Source organism: Cervus elaphus, chromosome 5 (assembly GCF_910594005.1).
Source record: "Cervus elaphus chromosome 5, mCerEla1.1, whole genome shotgun sequence".
NCBI classification, from domain to species: Eukaryota; Metazoa; Chordata; class Mammalia; order Artiodactyla; family Cervidae; genus Cervus; species Cervus elaphus.
In genome coordinates this window covers 60,187,593-60,210,956 of record NC_057819.1, presented here as the reverse complement: position 1 = coordinate 60,210,956, position 23,364 = coordinate 60,187,593, and the positions used below count along the sequence as shown (strand labels likewise).

Genomic DNA, 23,364 nt, shown 5'->3' with positions numbered 1-23,364 from the left:
GGGCTGCCGCTCACCTGGCGCTGCAGGTGGAGAGCATCAGGGAGGACACCTTGACTGGCTTTCTAAAAACCGACTTCTTCAGCGTCCCCAGACTTTTCGCGTCTTTCCAGACATCCTGGGGTAGGCCAGGAGGAGAGCCAGGTGGACGTGAGCAAGTTTGGGGTAGTGGAGCGAGGGGAGTGGGGGGGCAGCGTGTCGTGGGTACCTAGTGGCGTAGCCGCTGCCCTGCACCCCGAGCGGCCTCCGCTTCTGCGGCTTTAAGGGAGCTGCCGAGTCCAGGCTGTGTCGCAGCAACTTTGTATCAGTCATGTCGTCCGCCTGGTGACTGACAGCCAGGATTGTCCAATGAGAAGCCCGCCTGACCCGTGCAGCGTGGAGCCTTGCTTCCCCCCGGGCCAATGGAAAGGGCCCAAGGGGGCGGGATAGCAACCTGAACTTTTTATCTGGACATGTGACCCGCTTTTAAAAGGGCCGGCCCCGAAGCTGGCCCACTCCCCCTCCGGGCTTTCGCCCGCCCTCTCCGTCTCTCTCCCTCCCAGCTTCGCCCGCCCTAGCCCTAGCCCTGCCCCTGCCCCCTCCTCTCCACCCCTCCGCGCCCGGGGTGTCATTGGACGGGTGAGACGCAAGCCAACTTCAGGCTGCTCCGAGGAAACCCGTGCAGTCACCTGGGTGCAAGAGCATTGCTGCCTCGGGCTCTCCCGCTGCAGGGAGAGCTGCACTCGCTGGCCTGGATGTGGTTGGATTTAGGGGGGCTCCGCAGCAGGGGTGTCGTGGCGTTGGCGAGCGCTGCAACAGGTAGACGCCGAGAGACGGACCCCGGCCGAGGCAGGTGTGTAGGGGTGCGCGGCTGGGCGCCGCTTGCCCGGCTCTGCGTGTGGCCGCGGCGCGGGAGCGTGCACTTTGCAGGCAGAAGTGGCTGCGTAATCCGGAGGCACTGTCAGTAGGGTGCTGTGTGCTTGTTGTTTTGTTTTGGTTTTCCACTTTCCCCCCTTTGGCCGCCAGAGGACTATTTTGGGAAAGTTTGGCCACTTTGGATGAATGCCCTCTAACGAGCAGCTTTCTACCGCCTTTGGCAGTGGGAGGTCTGTCACCCTTCTCTTTCCCCAAAGATGAATTTCGGATCGTTTGTCTTGTACAGTTTTTAAAGGACGTTTGAATAATATTTCTTTCCTCTATAAATTGCGGAAGCTCCCAAATCTCAGCCAGAGGTGTAGCGGAAAAAAGGGCAGTTGAAGGAGATACAAATCCCGACAGATTCTGTAGGAAAGGGGCTCTGGAAATTCGTGCATTTCCTGTGCCTTAGGATTCACGAAACTCCTGAAAGAGATTATGCTTTCTGTGGCATCAGAACGAATTCTAAAGGCAGGAGAGAAAGGATGAAGCTTCTTTTGGTGACATCCGTGCCCTGCTACTGAATTTAGGTGCACAGCTTTTCCTAATGAATTTTAGACGACCAGGTTTAAATCGTAATGGTTTATGGCACCAAAAGGTTTAAGTACTTATTATAACATAGAAGTTAGGAAAACTTTGATACCTGACAAGTTTGAAAACCACTGAATTTCAAATGCAGTAAATTGCATTTTAATATTTGAATTGGCATTTCTCTAGGTGCTGTTATTGATGATATTTACATAGTAATGCTAACAGCATTCTCCACCTGTGAAGTTCTGGGAAGTTTTCATTTTAGATTTGACTTCACGACAGGCTATCATGGAAATGCTTGAGGAAAGAAGTTTTTTAAAATATTAAAAGGGGAGCTTTTTCCTTTAAGGGAGAAATAGTTTAGTTTGGGGCTTTTGGAACGATCAAGTGGCTCAGTGAATTAGGTGAGTGAATAGAAATCAGGTGTGTTCAGTTCTAACTGGTTCTCTGGCTCTCTTAGGTGACCTTGGGCTGATTTCTATCATTTATCTCATCTGTTAAAACAAGGAACATGGTTATAGTTAAGTAATGGGGATGACAGCAAAAGAGTTACAAACAGTGAACTTTTACAACTATGCAACCAATACAAATTATAAAATTCTTAAGGTTCTATCTTGAGGATGTAATATTATAGTCAGATAACTATAGAAAATGATGCATTTGAAATGGAACTGTTTGGGAGGTTGTAAAAGTGAAAGTATTTTCAGATAAAATATAAATTTGCAAGATTCTTTGTTAATATTCCTGAAACAAACAAAAAAACTACTTCCTTATGGGAAACGGCAATTTAACAGAGTCTGTAAAATATAAAAATTTAAAGTCAGGTTTTCCCTTTGCAAAAATAGTGTTTAAGAGCATATGTATGACAAGGTAGAACTGTCAATATTTTTCCTTACTTTCCCTATGTGAAAGTTCCTTCATTTTAAGAGGGGAGACATTTGCCTGAAAATTAAAGGATCTACATGGTTTTTGTCTTTGCCCCAAGGGGAGTGTATGTTATAGTTTCCATTGTAAGGGAGACAAGCCTGATTTTATATAAGTAGATTTGTATATCAGTATCTGTTTAATCTTATACTTTAGTAGCAAAATCCTTACCTTTACCCTCTGGTTATTAAGTTCTATGAGGATCATATTCATCAACTAATATTTTCAGTATTCACTAGTGATTGACTGAAAATCTGCTCAAGCCATGGTCCGTATGCCAGTTTCAAAAAGACAACCTGGATTTCCTGGACGACATGGGAAATAACTTCCTAACTGATCCATTTGTTTTATAGAGAAGATCAATTAAGATAATATAGGACAGAATAGCATGGAAACTTACACACTATCATATGTAACATAGATAGTGGAAATTTGCTGTGTGCCTTAGGAAACTCAAACCAGGGCTTGTGACAACCTAGAGGAGTGGGATGGAGTGGAAGGTGGGAGGGAAGTTCAGGAGGGAGGGGATATATGTATACTTATGGCTGATTCATGTTGATGTATGGCAGAAACCAACACAATATTGTAAAGCACTTATCTTTCAATTAAAAATAAATACTTTTTTTTACAAAAAAGAAAGGAAAAGATAATAGGGAGAATTCAGCATAAAATATTTCAATAATCATATTAAAAAAAAAAAAAAGCCTGATCCTTAAAAATATTTCCAGTGGAAGCCATGCAGGTGCTAGATATCTTCCATTCTTTCCTGTTGGTTGCCAGCCTTTATATTCTTTGTCGAGAGGTGTATTAGGTTGACAGATCAAAATGTCTTAAAGCTAATGTAGATTTCAGCAAAGCCTTTGCAAATTCTCTAATGATAGCCTTGTCAATAATGTGGTGAAATGCAGGCTGGTTTGTGTTATTGTCAAGAGAGTTCAGGGCTAGCCAAACAGGACTTGGAAAGTTGTGATCAGCTGCATGATGTTAGCTGATAAGGTACTTCCTTGTAGAGTGCTTTAAGATAGTTCTTGCCTGTCTGCGCTCACGTAAATGTTCTCTTCAAATCTTCATATAGCCTTATGTATCTAAGACACGGCTCCTGGTTTGTGGCACAGTGATGAAAAGTGTCCCTCAGCATATTAGTAGGTGTTGTGTGAGGGAAAAAAAAAGGTGCAGTGGCCAAATTATTTAGGGAACTCTGAATTAAAAAGGAAACAGGTTTCTGTACCTTAGAACTTCCAAGAGTTTTAGCATGTGAATTTCCACCGTGAAGCTTCAAAAAAGGCAGTGAGTGATCATCCTTTCCTAAAGACAGTTTGGAGAAAGAATTTTTGGAGTGAAGTCTGGATGACGATGATCCTTCAGACTCAAGGCAGATGGTCCTGTTGTCTGGGAGTCTGTACGTGTGGGAGTGGGGAGGGGTGAACTCGTGGAGACCTTTGGTAAGGGTGCCAAGGCAGGGGTGATTTCTGGGCATTTGAATAGATGGTGGTGCAATTCACCAAGAAAGGGAACGTGGGTTTAGGAATAAGATTGGGGTGTGGGGGGATAATACACAGAAGGTGCTCAGTTTTAAACAGGAGTAGACATATTTCTTGTGGTTTGATGAATTTGGGACTGAAGTATCTATCTATACCTTATCTATACTGTTACAGTTTGGTATGGGGAAGGCTGAATATTCTGAGAAGTAGAAGCAGCACATATTTACTGGTATTTTTCAACCCATGGCTATCACTAAATGGTTTTTCAGTAAGGTACAAAAGGCCAGTATTAGCTGTTTTGGTCCCGTTTCACTATATTCAGTTCTTGGCTTTCATCCACAGTAATTTTTCCTGCTGAAATTATCAGACTACCTCTTCAACTTCATAACTTGGTTTACTTTCCACTGTTTTGTGATTAGGAATTTATAGAATAATGTTCTTTAAGTAAAAGCATGCTAAATAATTGGGAGATTTTAATGTTCACAAATTACTGGGTATTGATTATTTTATAATAGTTTAACATTTTTTTATTTGCACTATGCTGTCATCTTGGGGTGCAGTGGTAAAGTTGATAAAGTTTCCTCCTTCTGGGAATTTAAAAGTTTAGTATATACATGTAAATCCATGGCTGATTCATAACAATGTATGACAAAACCCATTGGAAAAAAAAAAAAATAAAAAGAAAAAGAAAAAGAAAAAAAAAAAAATACAATGAGAAAAAAAAAAAAGTTTAGTATAGAATACAGAAAAGTAAGAAGTAATTATGATCTTCAGACAATTTGGGCATTAAATTTTGCCAGAGAGCCCTGTGATATCTGATGCCAATTTATTTAGTAGAGTCATTATATTATTTTTTCCATTTTAATAGAATTTCTGGAGCAAAAAGTCTTCCTAGTCTCTTTTTAATGAGAAGAAGGTAGGGTGGATGAAGATCGTGAGTGGAGGGGGGGGGAAAGGACTGAGAAGTCTAAAGTAATATCTGTGTTCAGCACTGCAGAAACTGCAGCTTTTAGGTCAGGACCTTTATTTGGGTCAGAGATTGTTTATACACCTGAAAGGATTTGAAAAATGCATACTTAAAGATTTTAAGAGTTCTATGCATGAAAATGCACAAATAAAATTTTATTGAGTGAATTAATTTTCTTTGAGAGATGTTTCTTTAGAGTGGTGCTTCTCAAGCCAGGGGTGATTTTGCCCCCCCACACACACACCCTCTAGGGGCTTTTGGCAAGTCTGGAGGCATTTGGGGCTGTCACAGCAGGGCAGGAGGAATGCTCCTGACATCTAGTGGGTAGGGGTCAGGGATACGGCTGGACATCTTACAGTACACAGGAGAGATCTCAGCAAAGCATTATCAGGCCCCCAGCAGTGCCATGGTTGAGAGACCTTGGTGTAGACATCTGGGATCAAATTCCAGCTCTGCTGTGTGGCTTCTACCTCGGTTTTCCCGGCTGTATCATTTGGGACAGTACTTCTGCCAATCTTGTAGGGTAATTTATAAGGGTATGTACATTAATATCTGTGAAAGGCTTGTAATAGGTCATTGAACCATATCATGCATGAGAATTACATAAACACAGCCTGTTATGATCATCTATGGAATAAATTTATAGAGCGAGCCAGTAGATAAGACAATATGTCTAAAACAATCCTGGGGACTCCTTGAGGATGGGAACTGAGCCTGTTTTATTTATCACTGTAGATTCAGTGGCTAATTGTAGGCCCAGGATGCAACACACACTTGCCGAATATTTGTTGAATGAATGAACACATAAATTGTCAGGACCCATCTCAGACTTTCACCATTAACTGTTGAGAATGAATCTGGCTGTCTGGAGTCTTTTCGGCAGAGCTACCACTAGGTCAGTCTGCATGTCAGAGTCCTTGCCAGGACTGAAATACAGACTAGAGTCCTGACATCTCAACTTGTCATTCAGCCTCTGAGTTATGGACTAGCTTAATTAATCAGGATATATGACTCTTCACTGTTCAGAATTGACATTAAATTATCTTCACCAAAATCTATTTGACGAAAATCTTAACTGTTTTGAAAATAATCCTCAAGTTATCTGGCCTCTGATCATTCAGGGGATGACTTTACATTGGGAAATGGTAATGTTAATTACATTTCCTCATTGTTTTTTAATCAAGTCACATATTAGCTATGGAAAGCAGCTTCCATATTCTGGAAAGACTCCAAAGACTTTGGCATTAGATTTAGTTTTAAACCTGACTTTGTCACTTACTGTGTCTTTGACCTTGGGCAAGTGGCCCACTTGGTTAAACCCTCAGTTTCCTCTCTGGCTGCATCAGGAGTCCCCAGGATTACTTTGCATATTAAATAAGTTAACATTTATAAATATTCTTCATAAACTCTACAGGCTGTATTATAGCAAAGATGTTTTATATGTAAAATTTCCTCCAAACTCCAAAGGCTGTAGTGTAGCAAAGATGTTACTTAGATGCAAAATAGTTTTATTGCTTGCTCTATTATAGCAAAGATGTTGCTTTTATTTAGATGGGAAATAGTTTTATTGCTTCTTATATTCTGGCTTCTGGACAAATTATAGTCAGAACTCTGTTGTATCAGCACCTAAAAAGGTAATAACTTGAGTATAACTGGAAGTATTGCTTGTCATCAGTAGAATATGTACTTATAGCTCAGTCAGTACAATTTCAGAATGTCTTTTAGAGCAACCTTGCTATCCACGACTCTAATTCGATTTTTTTTATACAAATTTTTATGTTAGCTATGGAGACCAAAGGCTACCACAGTCTCCCTGAAGGTCTAGAAATGGAAAGACGGTGGGGTCAAATTTCTCAGCCTGCAGAGCGTCCTGCCCTGGGACCCATACCCGCGGAGCAGCCCGATGAGAGTAACTACATGGAGATCGTCAACGTGAGCTGTGTCTCCGGTGCTATTCCAAACAGCAGTACTCAAGGAAACAGCAAAGAAAAACACGAACTACTCCCTTGCCTCCAGCAAGACAACAGTCGGTCCGGGATTTTACCATCTGATATAAAAACCGAGCTGGAATCAAAAGAACTTTCGGCCACGGTGGCCGAGTCCATGGGCTTGTACATGGATTCCGTGAGAGAGGCCGACTATGCCTATGATCAGCAGAACCCCCAGGGAAGCGGGAGTCCAGCAAAGATGTATCAGAATGTTGAACAGCTTGTGAAATTTTACAGAGAGAATGGCCACCGTCCTTCCACACTGGGGGGTGCGAGCAGGCCCTTGCGGTCCTTCCTGCCCGACTCTGGGGGCTCTGTTAATGGCGGGGTCACGCGCAATGTGGTGAAGAGCCCCATCCTGGGGCACGAGAAGGGCCCGGCAGTTTGCAGCCCTCTGACCCTGTCATCCTCGGGTTGCAGCCCCGCCAGCATCAGCTGTGTGTCCTCCACTTCAGCCAGCTTCGGCGGTTTCCCTGTGCACAGCCCCATCGCCCAGGGCACCCCTCTGCCATGTTCCCCCAATGTGGAGACGCGGGGCTCCAGGTCTCACAGCCCAGCGCATGCCAGCAACGTGGGCTCACCTCTCTCCAGCCCATTGAGTAGCATGAAATCCCCGATTTCCAGCCCCCCGAGTCACTGCAGTGTGAAGTCTCCGGTCTCCAGTCCTAATAATGTCACTCTGCGATCCTGCGTATCCAGCCCTGCAAACATCAACAACTCAAGGTGCTCCGTTTCCAGCCCTTCCAACACAAACAACAGATCCACCCTGTCCAGCCCAGCCGCTAGTACTGTGGGGTCTATCTGTAGCCCCGGAAGCACCGCCTTCAGCTACACTGCTTCGGGCACCCCAGTGGGGTCCAGCGCAGCCCGAGATGTGGTTCCCAGTCCAGACACCCAGGAGAAAGGTGCTCAAGAGGTCCCCTTTCCTAAGACTGAGGAGACAGAGAACGCCATCTCCCATGGTGTGGCTGGCCAGCTTAACATCGTCCAGTACATAAAGCCGGAGCCAGACGGAGCCTTCAGCAGCTCATGTCTGGGAGGAAACAGCAAAATAAATTCTGATTCCCCCTTCTCAGTACCAATAAAACAAGAGTCAACCAAGCATTCATGTTCCGGCACCTCTTTTAAAGGGAATCCAGCGATCAACCCCTTTCCATTCATGGATGGCTCATACTTTTCCTTTATGGATGATAAAGACTATTATTCTCTATCAGGAATTTTAGGACCACCTGTGCCGGGCTTCGATGGTAACTGTGAAGGCAGCGGGTTCCCCATGGGGATAAAACAAGAACCGGATGATGGGAGCTTCTACCCAGAGGCCAGCATCCCTCCATCTGCCATCGTTGGCGTGAATTCAGGTGGACAGTCCTTTCACTATAGGATTGGTGCTCAAGGTACAATATCTTTATCACGATCAGCTAGAGACCAATCTTTCCAACACCTGAGTTCCTTCCCTCCGGTCAATACCTTGGTGGAGTCGTGGAAATCACACAGTGACCTGTCATCGAGAAGAAGTGATGGATATCCGGTCCTAGAATACATTCCAGAAAACGTATCAAGGTAAGTCGGCCTTTTTCTCCAGTTTTGGAAAACCATGGCTGTGTAAAATGCTGAAGGTTAGTGTTATCTTTGCTGTTGATAAATTAAAACACATTTCAGTGTCCTGTTTGATTGTTTCCTTTTCAGCATGGTCATTCTACGCTTACCCTTTCGCTTGTTGGTATGTTTGAAATCTCTTATTGTTGAGTCGCTAAGTTGTATCTGATTCTCTGCGACCCCATGGACTGCAGCACTCCAGGCTTCCCTGTCCTTCATTATAGAGAAACCAAAAATTTTGAGTCTCAAATGTTTACATCGATTTGGAAGGAGCACATGTACGCGTTGTACATAGGTCTTCTTCCCCTTCTGCATTGCCGCCGGTAGGTGTTTAAGATAAGTTTGTTTCCTAATGCCTGTGTGCTTTAGCAGACTAGTGCTAGGGGTTTTTTTTTTTTTTTTAGCTGTATACTGGTTCACTAACATTGCTTTAAGTTGTTTTCTTTGTGGTCATAGTCTTTTTTTTTCTCCTGAGTTTTCTTTATTAATCACTTCATTGGTTGTGAAAAATGAAATAAAACTCCAAATCTGTTACCCACAAGCTCCCCACCCTTTTCATCTTTTTCTAGATTGGTTAATCGTATGTAAGTCGTGGTCTTCAGCACAAATACATCATTTCCTTAACTCTGGAGGGCTTTTTAAAGACTCAGCACATCTAAAATTACTAAGTGGCCCGTTTTGCTTTCCTACTCTTTGGAAGTGAAGTATGTCACTGCAGTTTCAGATTGGTATATTTATAACTTTTAAGATCTGCAAGGAGACATACTTTACTTACTGTAAAATATCTCTTGGCTTTCCTTCTTGTAGATAGCATATTGTATATATTTAGAAAAAACAAGGAAGAGGTTTCAGATACGACTGTAAAGGGTGGTTCTAAGTAATACAGTGAATACTTGTGTTGGACTTTGCTTCAGTACTGTTTTTATTACCTAGATGTGGTCAATGATCCCTTTATTGAACATATAAAGAATAGATTTCCTAGATATAGTTCACAGTGGCTTTTAGGAAGATGTGGCTATTTTCCTTAAAAACTTGTTTGGTGGTGAAAATGTCCATTCCCATCAACAAAATGTAAGATTGATGTGTATTCTGTGTTCTTTCTCCTTTTGTTTTTTACTGAAGCAAAAGCAAAAACTTTTCATTTGTGCTTTCTTTTCCTCTTCATTGACTCATACCTCACTCCTCTTGCTTTTATGGAAGCTCGCATTCCATAAAGGAGACTTACATGTTCTTACAGTTCTCAGTAGCATGACTAGTTAATCCTATGCTAACACTGTTGCCCTCTCCTAAATTCTAAACTCTTTGCACAAATGCTGAAATGGCATAGCTTTCGTCAGAACCAAGCTCAGCGGGTGCTCTGCTTTACTTTCTGAGAAGGATGGTCTGCACACAATGCAGATATTTTTGTTAAGTGATGCTTGTAGTGGGTTGGTTGGAGGGAGTTTGGCCTGGTAGTTAAGATCATGGCTACCCTGGTTGAAATACCCAGCTCTGCCCCTTAACTGCTTTGTGACCCCATGCACATTTCTTCACCTCTCTGTCCTTCAGTTTTCTCATCTGTAAAAAGGGAATTCAGTAGTACCCATCTCAAGGGTAGTCAAGACAATGAGTTAAATTATGAGAAGCCTTTGACATCATCTGGAATACAGTATGCATCGTAGAGTATTATATACCTTTCAGCAATTGCTCTTAGGATCTCATGGGATTGCTCATAACCTTTAGTTTCTATTTCTTTTAGTGTTCTCTTTTGTGCATTCAATGAAATTCCATACAGTCTTTTAAAGAAATGTACAAAGTGTAAGGAAATAGTTGTTGATAAAAGTCCTGTGATTAATTTCTACTTTTTTATGGCTAGGCACTCTACATTTCTATTTGTGCTCTTTTAGTTTTGAAGCCCATTGCTTTGGGTAATGGTATTTCTGGTGGAAACACCAGACAGATGCTAGCTAAAATCATTAATGTTCTTCTGTTTGTTCTGTGTCCTATTTATACTGTTTTGTCATTTCCAGACTCAACTCATGATGCCCCTCTTGGCGGTCTCGGGACCCATAGCCTTACATATTCCTATGAATCGGTGACTTCGAGCCTCCTGTGCCTTTGTGGGAAACTGGGGTGTTGTCTAGTGTCTTTCCTTGAGCATTCCAAAATTCTTAATAAGCTTGTTAACATAGCTAGAGGGGATTCATTTGTTTACATATATACTATTGTGTTAGTTAATATGTTTTCCAAAAACTTTACTATCAAAGCTTTAATATTATTCAAAGGTTTAGATTATTGATCTAATTAGATTAGATTACTAATTCCTTACAGCTTTTCCTGGTGAATATTATCTAAGTCGGTTTGTTTTGATCATTCTCAGAGGAAATACCAACTTTTTTCCTGGATTTCAGTCTACATTTTATAATATTTAATTTAATCTCATCCAAGCTTCATTATTGGCTTCTTGTTTTGTGATCTTTGGACCAAAATCCAACTTTTCTGCCTACTTTGTAATTTATGATGATGTTATCCCATTCCAGGTAATGTCAGATTAATGAATTAAAGATTGTAAAGGATCAAGGCAGTATGTAACTGCTTCAAGTTTCATAACATTCTTTATCTTTAGGTTGAACTCTGTTTTCTAGTAAATGTCAAAGTATGGTTTGGGGTTTCTGAGACCTTTTCCAGGAGGGCCACAAACTCAAAAATTGTGCATTGGTAGATGAGCCATGCAAAATGGAAGATAGACCAATGGTTTTACTAAAATAGTGCATGAAAAGTTCACTGATAAGTTTCAGATTCCATGTAGCAACTAAGCGTTAAGAGACCACTGACTGTCCATTTCCAGTGTACTGAAGGATCATGTCTCTACTGATCTGAGATGACCATTAAAATGCTTCTCCTTTTTTCAACAAAATATCAGTGTGAAGCCAGATTTTCTTCATATCCTTGAACCAAAACACATCACCACACATTGACCACAGAAGTAGATAAGAGAATCCGGCTGTCTTCTATTAAGTGAGACAATAGACTTGCAAAAATGTAAAACAGTACCACTCTTCTCACTGAAGTTTTTCATTCTGGGAAACACAAGTTTATTTGTTTTTTTTTTTTTCCCACATATGCATGTTTGTGTTAACATGTGATGGCTTAGTTTAAGTGATTTAAAAGAAATATTCATTTTAATTTTGTAATAGGGTAAATATCAGTAGGTAGAATACACATAAACAAAAGATCTTGACCTCAACACATTTTCAAGAGTGGAAAGGCATCCTGAGACTCAGAAGTTGAGAACTGTTGGTCTATCCTATGAAGCTTTGGTGGTTCATGCAGAAAGAGGATATTATGTGATTTGCCTTAGCTTAGTTGAATGTTATGCTGAAGAAGGGGTGCCTTGTCTGCGTGAGGACGGTGATTCTCATCCAAGTGAGCTTTTCAAGCTGATTGAAGGGAGTGATGGCCACAGAGGGCGTATCTGCTGCAGCCTCCGGACGTTCTGTGAGAGTGGTGACCAGAGGGGCAGCTCTCAGACTGGCCAGCAGGTGTATTGTCTGGGGGCCACACAGCGAAGGGTAGGGCTGGCTGAAAAGTCTGGTTTTGTACCATCTTACAGGAAAAACCCAAACTAACATTTTGGTCATCCCAGTATATGATGACAAAAGTTGGCATAAAGCTTTGTGGTGGACACTGGACCTGGTTTGGCCATACAGATGGAAGGTCCTCTGTGTACTTGGACACAGACAGAGCTGTGAGCTTTGAGTGAGTGGCAACATCTCTTAGCCTCAGTTTCTTCAGCTGAGAGGAAATAAGTTGACCGGGATGCTCCCCGAGGACTGCCAACCACACTCCTGAGTGGCTGTATAGTTTCCTTGGAGTCATGTATGTTAAGAATGAAAATAGAAAAATCCCTTCACATATTTACTAGTCTGGTTTCAAGTTTATCTTAATCACAAGTTCGGCTCTGTAGTTTCCAGGATAGTTGAGGTAGAAAAATATCATTACCATTTATCATTTAAAAGTAAGGATGAGTATGGGTGACCTATCATTTTGCTTGGAAAAGCCATTTTGTTTTATTTTCAAATCAGAGCTTTCCTTTCATAAAACTTGACACTTATATGATGAGTTTCTTGTTCTTTTAATTTTGCAGTATTCCTTTTGGAAATAGGGTTAGTCTGTTGACATAACACTGGGTGTTTATGGCGATGGTCATAGTCACTTTGATAGCATCATAACACAGTGCTAACATTGACTTAAACGTTCGAATATAAAGTTCACTGTTTCAAAGGGCATGTTCTCGTAGGTTTCAAGACACGTAATCAGGAATTTATCTTAATATATACTGCAGTTTTTTTTCCATGATAGAAGGAAACAATTAAGTGATAACCTACAGTTGGTTTTCTTTTTTTTCCCAGTGATCTCTGAAGTTTTTCAATACCCATCTTCCATAATAAGCTAAAAGCTTCAGAATTCAAAGAGTTTGTTACACAGTTTGCCATGTCTTGTCAGTAAACTTCTGTAAATAAACCATTGAGGTAGGAGTATCTTCTTGTAATGCAAAGTATAAAAAATGATGGGTTTTGGAAGGGAGAGATTGATTATTGGTGCTTATTTCTATAATAAATCCATTATAGAATAACTTAGGTCATTTGGAAATGAAAGCATGGAAACTTTCTTTTTATTTGTTTCATAACATTTTGATTTTGAAATTGCTAGTGTGCTTAGAATTTCTCCAGGTTAGTGTTCTAAATAGTATTTTTAGAAATGGTTTAAAAGGAGACTTGCTTCTTCTGATGATTCATTCACTTTCATTCATTTATGGTATTTCTGGTAAAAGTAGTGATAATTTTACTGGGGAAAAACCCCTCATTCCTCTTTAATAAGCAAATCACTATGCAGTGTCCTTCCTTACATTTCGCTTTCCACATCACAAGTATCCTAGATTTATATGTCAGTGTGTTCACCTTTGTCATCTGAAGTGTTATTATACTTAAAACTGTTTACTTCATACTTAAAGTGAAGATAAAAGCCCTGGTTTCAGTTAAATAAACTCAAATTATTCAACTTAAGGCAGTTCTCATGCATAGCAGTGACGTGCTGAATCTAGGACCTGGATATGTATCATTTATGGATTTGATTCCTTTCGCAATATTGAAATTCTGGGTGTGCCTGATCTTCTATCCTTGTAATGTTTAGAGTAAGAGCAGATGTTCTATTGATCACCAGTAATTTAGGTGTATTACTTCACTTCCCCTGATATCCTTAATTTTTTTCCTCCAAAATAATGCTTGCTTTCCCAGACTTTCAACTGTTGCTGTACTTGCACACAACTGATAAAATTTCATCTCTGCTGCTAAGTAATTTATTGTTTTCTTTCATTTACTAAATTCAGATTGAGAGAAAAAAAATGTTGATTTCTTGAATCCAGTTAAATATAGTCATTAAATTGTATATCTTTGTGGACTGCACTCCAAAATTTATTAGTATCCAGGAAATATAAGTGTGTTTAAATGGATAGTGTCTTAATCTTAAATTTAAAAATTTTGAGTTTTAAACTTGTCAAGTATAGGCTTTGTTTTCAATTTTAAGAGTTTTATGTTGTTCTTTATATAATAAGGCAATGATGAAGTTAAAGTATATATATAGGAACATGTTACCTAATTAATACTCTGGAGACCTCTGGATTTAGGATTGTCAGTGGTATGGCCAAGGCCAAAATTTCTATGTAGAAAATAGGGAGAAATTGTAATTTATGCAAGAAATAGAACACTCTAGTCCAAGGAGGAAAAAGAGGATAAGCAAAAAGTAATTTGGATACTTTCAAAGTTAATAGCCTAGGGAGACTGATGTGAGCTGATGACTGGCCCTTTGAATTCACAGCTGTGACCATGACTTAGTTTATCAGTGATGGGTACTTTCACTGACATGTATTTTCATCTTAATATCTTAAAAATTATTGAAATAAATATACAAAAATCATAACCTAAAATAGAATGAAATAAGGTTTGTAGTGGACAAAATCAAGTTTGGGTGTTTCAACAGGAAAGGATCTGGGCAAGATTTGGAAAATGGGGAGATGGGAGGATGAGAGTTAGTATTTATCCTTAGTCTTGAGAAGTTTACATGGGATTGAGCGGGGGGACACTTTCTGGTGGAGGGAGTTACATGAGCAGAGCCCGGATGGGCAGAAAGCCCTGAGTGTGGCCCAGCTGTATGGCTGGCTGTAATACGGGGAACTGGGGGAAAGACGGCCTGGAAGAGCTCAGTTGGAACTAGAAGCCCGTGGAACTTGAAAGTCACACGAAGAAGTTTGTACTTAATTTGGCAGGTAATGAGGAGTTACTGAAATGTTGGCGCAGGGAAGCGGCCTGAGCTGAAGTGCACTTGGGAAAAACCTTAATTAGGCAGTGGTTGTAGGGTGGATTGGAGCGTAAGGAGCCTTGTTAAGAAGTTATTGTAACAGTGCTGGAGGATGGGAACTGGGATCTCTGAAGTGAGGATGTCAGAGCTGGTGGAAGAAAGGGGCATATGTGATATACTATAGAAGAAGACTTTCTAGCAGTTGATTTTTATGTAATGGCTTTATTTTAAAATAATCGTAGACACAGAAAAATATTGGGAGGCCATTACAAAGAATGATGAACAAGGATAGTCTCTGACATGAGCACAATACAGCCATTGAAAGCCAGAAAGTAACATTAAGTTACTGATATCTGGGGGACTTCCCTGGTGGCCAGTGGCCAGGAGTCCAAGCTCCCAGTGCAGGGGGCCCAGGTTCGATCCCTGGTGAGAGAACTAGATCCCGCGTGCTGCAACTCAAGATCCCATGCAGCCAGATAAAGATACCGTAAAAATGAAAAAGTTACTGACATCTTGATTTCTAGTTTTGCCGGTTGTCCCAGGAATATCTTCCGCAGTGAAAGGACCCTGGTGCAGAATTGTGTGCTGTGCTTTCAGCTGTCGGGACTCGAGTCTCTCTTGGTCTAGGACCATTCCCTCTCTTTTTCTAGATCTCATGACTTTACAGTACTTCAGGGGATGACAGGCCAGCCCTTTAGTAGAAAGCCCCTCGAATTGGGCTTGTCCTTCATTCCCTCAGGTTTCTGTTCTGGTCTGCCCCCTTAGGCAGGGGCACCACGGACAGCCGGCCACAGTCTGCTCCTGCTTCCTGCCACGTGCCGAGCCATTTCCCTTTCTGCCTTTATTGCCCATCTGCAGCGCTCCATCCGGGTGTTGTCTGACAGGCTTCCCCGCAGTCAAGTTACTCTTTGCCCTTGACAATTAGGAACTATTTGGAGGAGCAGTACTTTGAAGTTGTATACACATCCCAATCCTCATTGAATTTTTGTATTCATTAAATTAGCCATAGGTGGCTCAGATGATAAAGCGTCTGCCTACAATGCGGGAGATCCAGGTTCAAGCCCTGGCTTGGGAAGATCCCCTGGAAAAGGCAATGGCACCCCACTCCAGTGCTCTTGCCTGGAAAATCCCATGGACGGAGGAGCCTGGTGGGCTACAGTCCACAGGGTCTCAAAGAGTCAGACACGACTGAGCGACTTCACTTTCACTTTCTTTTGTTGCTTCCCTGGTGGCTCAGATGGTAAAGAATCCACCTGTAATGTTGGAGACCTGGGTTCAATCCCTGGGTTGGGAAGGTTCCCTGGAGAAGGGAACGGCTACCCACTCCAGTATTCTGGCCTGGAGAATTCCATGGGCTAGTCCATGGGTTCGCAAAGAGTCAGAGACGACTGAGTGGCTTTCGCTTTGGTACATCACCGTTTCTTCTTTTAAGCAGTGAATTAATCTCTTACTGCCCTTACTTTTGATATTCAATTATTTTTGATATTCAATTTGTTCCCGATTTCACCAGTGGGAGCCCATTCATGCTGGTTTCTGTGACCATTTTGCCGTGTTCCCATCGCTTCTCTGAGGGCTGCCTTATTTTAGCCCCACCTTGTCCTTCTACTTCCCCAGGCCTGGAGTCACCCCTTTCTTCAGGGAGCACCCCCAGGCCCACAGACACCTTCCTTTCTGTGATTGGAATCTACCTCCACGTCAGGGTCACAAGGCCACCCCCTGCCTCCCTGGATGCCCTTCTTCTAAACTCAGGCCCTGACTCCCCCTACTGGGATGTCCTCACACTCCTTGAGTTCTGAGACCCTGTGCTGGACCAGCAAGCACGTGGTTTCCCCCTTCCTGCTGGGACTCTGACGCTCTGCCTGGGGCTGGCTGCTCACCACGGGCCCCCACCCCCGCACTGTGGGTCTCTGCTGTGCTGTGTATGGCCTGATGACATGAGAATCAAATCATTACGGAAGGCTAGTACAGCAGGTGAGACTTCCGTGGTGGCTCAGACGTTAGAGAATCTGCCCGCAGTGTGGGATACCGGCTTCGATTCTTGGGTTGGGAAGATTCCTTGGAGGAGGGCATGGCAACCCATTCCAGGAAAATTCCATGGACAGGGGATCCTGGAGGGCTACAGTCCATGGGGTCCCAAAGAGTCAGACATGACTGAGCGACTCACACACACTTTCAGTAAAGGAGCTGATATTTGAGTACAAGGGGAAAGAAAGATATGTGGAAAGTCAGTGAAAACTCGCAGGTGATGAGCTTGACCATCATGGAGGATGGCAAGCAGTTAAAGAGAAATGGAGAGGTCAAGAAGAAGTGATGATTTATCTTGGTGACCTGAGTTTGATGTTCCAGACCACCTCTAACTGGAGGAGTTCTCTGTAGAGGTGGAAATGCTGGTATCGGGGCGTGCAAGGCCTCCTCATAGACACGGCCATCGAGGGGCAGCGTTGGTGTGATCCAAGGAGCAAAGGTATACATGACTCAATATAGTGTAAGGTGCCTTTGCTAGGAGTTTGGAGGAACAGAACGCCATGTGGGAGATGAGCATCAGATGCTAATAAAGGACACGGGCGTTGTTTTGACAGTCAGGTGCTGTGTTGTGGATACCATAGGGAGGAATCGTGGCATCCTAGAATTTCCAAATTAGAAGGGCCCCAAGGCTGTGTCTAAATCCAGCCTTTGTGGGCACGAATAATGAAACTAAGGCCCAGAGAGACTGTATGCCTCTTGCAGTCTTGTTCAAAGCAGTTAGTAACAGAACTTTCCTTCCAGTGGGAGATGGTGTTTCAGAACCCAGTAGGAGGGCGGAGAAAGCCAGGAATTAGGCTGAATAGCTGGGGCTGGTGGTTTTTTTGCAGGAAGGAATTCTATAGAAAGGTGGGAATGGCACTCAGACTGATTGGCTGAGGAGTGAATGAGGGATGAAGAGGAGACAGCTGGAAGCGAGGGGACAGCGCTCACCCTGGGGAGGCGTCTGTCCAGTGGTGGAGGCAGAGGGGTCGAGGGGAGAGTTGGTGGCACAGAGAAACGGAAGGATCAGAGTACGGATTTTGCTGAACAGGTAAGGTCTGAAGTGGGCAGTGGACCTGTGCTGAGACCGAGGTTGGAAACGTCAGAGGGAGGGAAGACGCTGGATGGGGCCATGTCCTGGGGAGAAGGTGAGGGTGGGAGTGAGACCGCGGTTAGCCGGGGAGTCAGATTTTCACTGCCAGCTTGAACCCATAGATGGAGGCCGTCGATGGTATCTGGTGTCACCATTTTACAGACCTGCAAACTGAGGCTCAGCCTGTAAATATGATCCGCCTAAGGCCACGGAGCTGAGGAGGATGAAGGAACAAACCCTTGAGCTAGAGAAGACAGAAAGTGAGTGTCCTGGAGTGATAGGCAGATGGGTCCTTTACAAACATAAATCAGGCTGGGCGGCAGATGCATAGCCCTCGGGCCCCACCTCATTAGAAGCAGCCTGAAGTAGAATAACTCAGGGTCTGTAGAGCACTGAGTCCCCAGGCCCCTGACAACCTGATTTAAGATGCTTCCTCCTTGCTCATTTCCCACACTGACCTTTCTGGGGCTCAGACAACCAAGCCCCTTTCCCCCCGGGGGCTCTGCTTGCTGGTCCCTCTGCCTTCAGATTTGGGTTTGCTGCCCTCTCTTGTCACCGAGGGGCTTCTCTGGTGGCTTAGACGGTAAGGAATCCGCCAGCAATGTGGAAGTTCAGTCTCTGGGTTGGAAAGATTCCCTGGAGATGCTAATAGCTCAAATGTCACCCTCTCAAAGAAGCCCTCCCTGACCACTCTGTTTAAAGTGGTGACTCCCGCTTCCTTCATCACTCTCTTTTGTTGTCTTCAGAACACACACCTTCCAGAAATTATCTCTGTTTATTTCACTTCTCTAAGTAGAATGGCAGCTTTCTGCACGCAGGGGCCCTCCTTAGCTGTCCCGTGTTACGAGTACCTTTGCCATATTTGGGATTCCCTCATAGCTCAGTTGGTAAAGAATCTACCTGCAGTGCAGGAGACCCTGATTTGATTCCTGGGCCGGGAAGATCCACTGGGGAAGGGATAGGCTACTCACTCCAGTATTCTTGGGCTTCCCTTGTGGTTCAGCTGGTAAAGAATCCACCTGCAAAGTGGGAGACCTGGGTTTGATCCCTGGGTTGGGAAGATCCCCGGGAACAGCTACCCACTCCAGTATCCTGACTTGGAGAATTCCATGGACTGTTTAGTCCATGGGGTCTCAAAGAGTCGGACACGACTGAGCGACTTTGCCTTTCACTTTTGCCATACCTGCACCAGGGCCAGGCGTGCTGTGGATGCTCAGTAAACCCTGATGACTGGACCGAATGCGTTGATTAGCAGAGGGACATGGGGTGACAAGATGAGTGTGGGTGATTGGATAAGATTATTGTTACATAACAGTGAATTCTACTGGGTTTAGCAAAAATTCTTGTGACCTCTCTCAGCATATTTTTAAGGACTGTCACAAAATAATCAACAGATGCTGTTCTTATTTTTTCTAATCTCGGCATCATAGAGGAGCTGGTAAGGATGTATTCCAGGCTCTCTGGTGACATTCTTAGTCTTCTTTATGAGGTCATTTATTTAACTTTAATTTATGAACAGTAAAATTGTCTCTTTTTGGTGTACAGTTCTTTGAGTTATGCCAAATGCAGAATCATGTAACCACCGCCCACTCAAGATACAAAATAGTTCTATCACCCTCTGAAATCCCCTTGTGTTGCCCCCTCAGAACCCAGCCCTTCGTCTTACTGTCTAACGCTAGTGACCATTTTTATATGTTGCCCCTCTCGGTAGTTTATTTTTTCTAGATTGCCATATAAATGGAGTCATACTTTATACAGCATTTTAATTGTTGGTTCTTTTTGTTGTTGTTTTTTGTACAATTAAAAAAATATTTAAGTATAGTTGATTGACAATGTTACGTTATTTTCAGGTGTACAACATAGTGACTCAGTATTTTTATAGATAATACTCTGATTAAAGCTATTACTAGCTAATGGTTCTATTCCTCTGGGCTGTACAATATATCCTGTTGCTTACTTATTTTTTCAACAAGTATTTTAATGTATGCATATGTATGTATTGTATAGTAAATCTTGTTGGAAAAAAAAGAAATGAAATCTCTTGGTCCTTTCATTTAGCATAGTGCATTTAAAAGTCATTGGTGGAGTTGCAGACACCAGCGGTTCGTCTCGGCTCAGTGCTGAGTGATAGTCCATCTATGGCCACACAGTTGTTTTTCTCATCCATTCACCTGTTGATAGATATGTAGGTTGATTCTAGTTTGGACTGCTAAAAATAAAGCTGCTATACATAGTCGCATACAAATCTCTGAAGGGACGTTTGCTGCATTTTTTTTTTCTTCAGTAAATACCTATAAGTAAAAATACCTAGGTCATGTAGTACATGGAGTTTTAATTTTTAAGAATACATTAAACTGTTTCTCGCCAAAATGGTTGCACCATTTCGCAGTCCATTTTACATTCCCACCAGCTGCAGGTGAGTTCTGGTTACATTACATCCTTGCCAACACTTGGGAGAGTCGGTCTTTTTCATTTTAGACGTTATTATAGTACCCATAACTCACTGTGGTTTGAATTGGCATTTCTCTAATGTCTACATGATTCTGAACATCTTTTCATGTGCTTACTTGCCATTCATGTACCTTATTTCCAGGCCTGTTAACTCTTTTGCCCATCTTTACTGGTTGGTTTTCTTCTTTTTGAGTTCTGTTGTCAGTATCTTTTTAAGATAAGCTTTTCCATAGAAGACCTAAAACTAAGAGAAAAGGAAAAGTAGCTTTTAAAAATTTCTGTGTTGGCAGCGGAAGAAAGTAGTAGGCAACTCTCAAATTATTTAGTATGTACTGTGTTCTTAACATGGGTGAGCAAACCAAAAGAATCTGAAGCAAACCCGGTACCCCGCCCCCGCTGTATTCCCGTCTCACTGTGGGCGAGGACTCACGTGAGTTTATGCAGACCTTCTTCTGGTGGTTCCCTAGTTATGTGTTTGGTTATGTGATGCAGATAAAAAGTATTACCGATCCCAAACTCCCAATTGACATGTATACACTACTATATTTAAAATAACCAACAAGGACTTACTTTATAACACAGAGAACTCTACTCAATACTCTGTAATAGCATAGTTGGGAAAAGAATTTGAAAAAGAATAGATACATGTATATGGATAACTGAATCTCTTTGCTATAGACCTGAAACTAACAAACATGGTGAATCAGCTATACCCTAATGCAAAATAAAAATTTTTTAAAAGAAATGTCACCAAAAATTAGAAAAGGCAGTGTCTTATGTGGGCTATAATTGTTAAGGAGGTGAGAGTTCAGTTGAAGTTTGCTGATTGGTGGTCTTTGGTTGGGAGTAGAGAGGTGGCGTGGGCTTCCCTGGTGGCTCAGATGGTAAAGAATCTGCCGGCAATGCAGGAGACCTGAGTTTGATCCCTGGGCTGGGAAGATCCCCTGGAGGAGGGCATGGCAGCCCACCCCAGTATTCTTGCCTGGAGAATCCCCATGGACAGAGGAGCCTGGCAGGCTGCAGTCCCTGGGATGCAAAGAGTCAGACATGACCAAGGGACGTAAGCACCGCACAGAGATGTCATAGGAAAAAGTAAAACCACAGGTCACATATACGGGCACAGAGCAAGCGAAGCCTGCTTGGAGGGGCTTATTGGTGGTTGGGGAACACTGACTACAGAGATCTGTGAGGGTGAAAAAGAAGTGCTTACTAGTTTTAATATAGTACTAGTAAACATTCTTTTTCAAACCCAGGAATAACATAAAAGGGTAGGAAGGGCCATCTGGAAAGGGGGATAGAAAATAGTGACAGGAACAAATTTTAACAAGCAATGGAGGGACTTCCCTAGTGGTCCACTGGTTAAGATTTCACCTTCTAAAGCAGGGAGTGCAAGCTCAGTCCCAGGTCGGGGAACTAAGATCCTACATACCTTGTCAAAAAAACCAAAAAAAAAGTAAAACAGAAGCAGTGTTATAACAAACTCAGTAAAGACGTTAAAAATGGTCCACATCACACAGACAGGAAAAGCAGTGGAGAGGCTGTCATGTTGGTAATTTAGACTGAGCAGGTGGAGTGGTGACCACGGGATAATCAGTTCATGTGAAGAAGTCATTGAAGAGCAGATTATCTGACCCAAAGCCTGTTTCTCCCACCTATGCCTCTCAAGCCACGTGTGTTAACAGCCTGATGAAAAGTGGATTGCCAAAGATCATAGGGAAGAAAGAAGCAGAGTTTATAGCAATGAGGAGAAAACTTCTGCATGATCGTAACTGTTAAGAGCTCAGGAGCACAAGACCATTTGGTTGCTTGCGCTTTATTTGTGCTCACTCAGTCGTGTCCGACTCTTTGCAGCCCATGGACTGCAGCCCGCCAGGCTCCTCTGTCCATGGGGATTCTCCAGGCAAGAGTACTGGAGTGGGCTGCCATGCCCTTGCTTACTTGGATGAAGGTAAAACCGATACTTTCCATACCAAAATAGAACACTTTTTTATTAGATTATGGAAAAATACCCCCGGAGAATGGAGACAGGAAGAGCCAGCTCCTGGCTTGACAAAGTTGGAAAGCATACTGGTGACAGATTATGTAAATGAATTAGAAATAGTGACATATGGAATTCTGATATGCGTACAAGGATATAAAGGAACAGAAGCATCTCAGCTTGTTGGGAAGTCCATTTATTTTGTCCTCAAGTAACTGGTGTTTGAATTCACAGGGCTCTTTCCAAAAGTGGAAACGTGCTGATTTCCCTCAATCACGTGGTACCGTTTGTATTTACTTAAAAAATACTTTTCTGATAAGTTTGAGATGAGATTCCAAGTGCAGAGTTTGGGAGTGTAGGGATGGGATGGGAGCAGATATTCTTTTATTTCCTCTGGTTTGTATTCTCACTGTATTTTTTGAAATGGAAATTGTGTTCAGAGAGGCTTTTGTCCTTGGAAACTTTAAGGTAGACTGAAGAATTTGTGGTTGTACAAAACAAAGTGTTTTTCCCTCCATCTCTGTCATTTTCAGACTCAGGCGAGGTAAAAGTGTTCATGTGAAGTATTCCTTTGAGACCTCTGGAAGCATTTGAGTTTCTGTATGTGGCAGAAATATGATAATTTTGTTGACATATACCCTGTATTTTGGACTTGGTTGCTATGATTCAGGTGAAAACAGCACTTTTTTCCTCTTCTAAGTACTGTTTTTTAAGGAACTGAAGAAATTGACAGAGGCCTGAAGTGGGGGAAAGAGGAGTTACAAACACAGCCACCTTTTCATGGTGAAAATCTAAGGCTGATAGCTCTTACATTTACATGACTTCTGAAACATTTAGCTCCATGGGTGGTTCTTGAAAGTTCATCGGCGGGGATCCCCAATTTTAGAGCTAATGTTCATTTAAAAGCCAAAGATTTTTATAAGAGGGTATAATTGCCTGAACTGTGCATTTATTTTTTGAAGGATGAATTTGTCACCAGTACCCGAGGATGGAAGAAGTAAAGAATAGAAATCTAAGTGTCGAATGCGATCTAGCCTCTAAAATTTCATAACACTGATGAAATATGCTTTTTTAAGAAATTTGATTCTTGCCAATTCTACTCTAGCAGAAATAATCAAATTTAG

At 42.5% G+C, this 23,364-nt stretch overlaps 1 protein-coding gene across 5 annotated transcripts in view; it reads left to right on the top strand.

Moving 5' to 3' along the window:
• NR3C2 (nuclear receptor subfamily 3 group C member 2) overlaps positions 1-23,364 on the top strand; it is a 433,599-nt gene that overhangs the window by 1,679 nt on the left and 408,556 nt on the right. For 2 of the 5 annotated variants that reach the window (XM_043902577.1, XM_043902576.1), the window contains exons 1-2: positions 488-829; positions 6,578-8,342. In XM_043902577.1, coding sequence (XP_043758512.1) covers positions 6,580-8,342 — 1,763 coding nt within the window. In that variant the 5' untranslated portion in view covers positions 488-829; positions 6,578-6,579. Of the gene's footprint in view, positions 1-486; positions 830-6,577; positions 8,343-23,364 lie in introns of those variants that run through there. The other 3 variants (XM_043902574.1, XM_043902578.1, XM_043902575.1) reach the window with 3 other exon arrangements.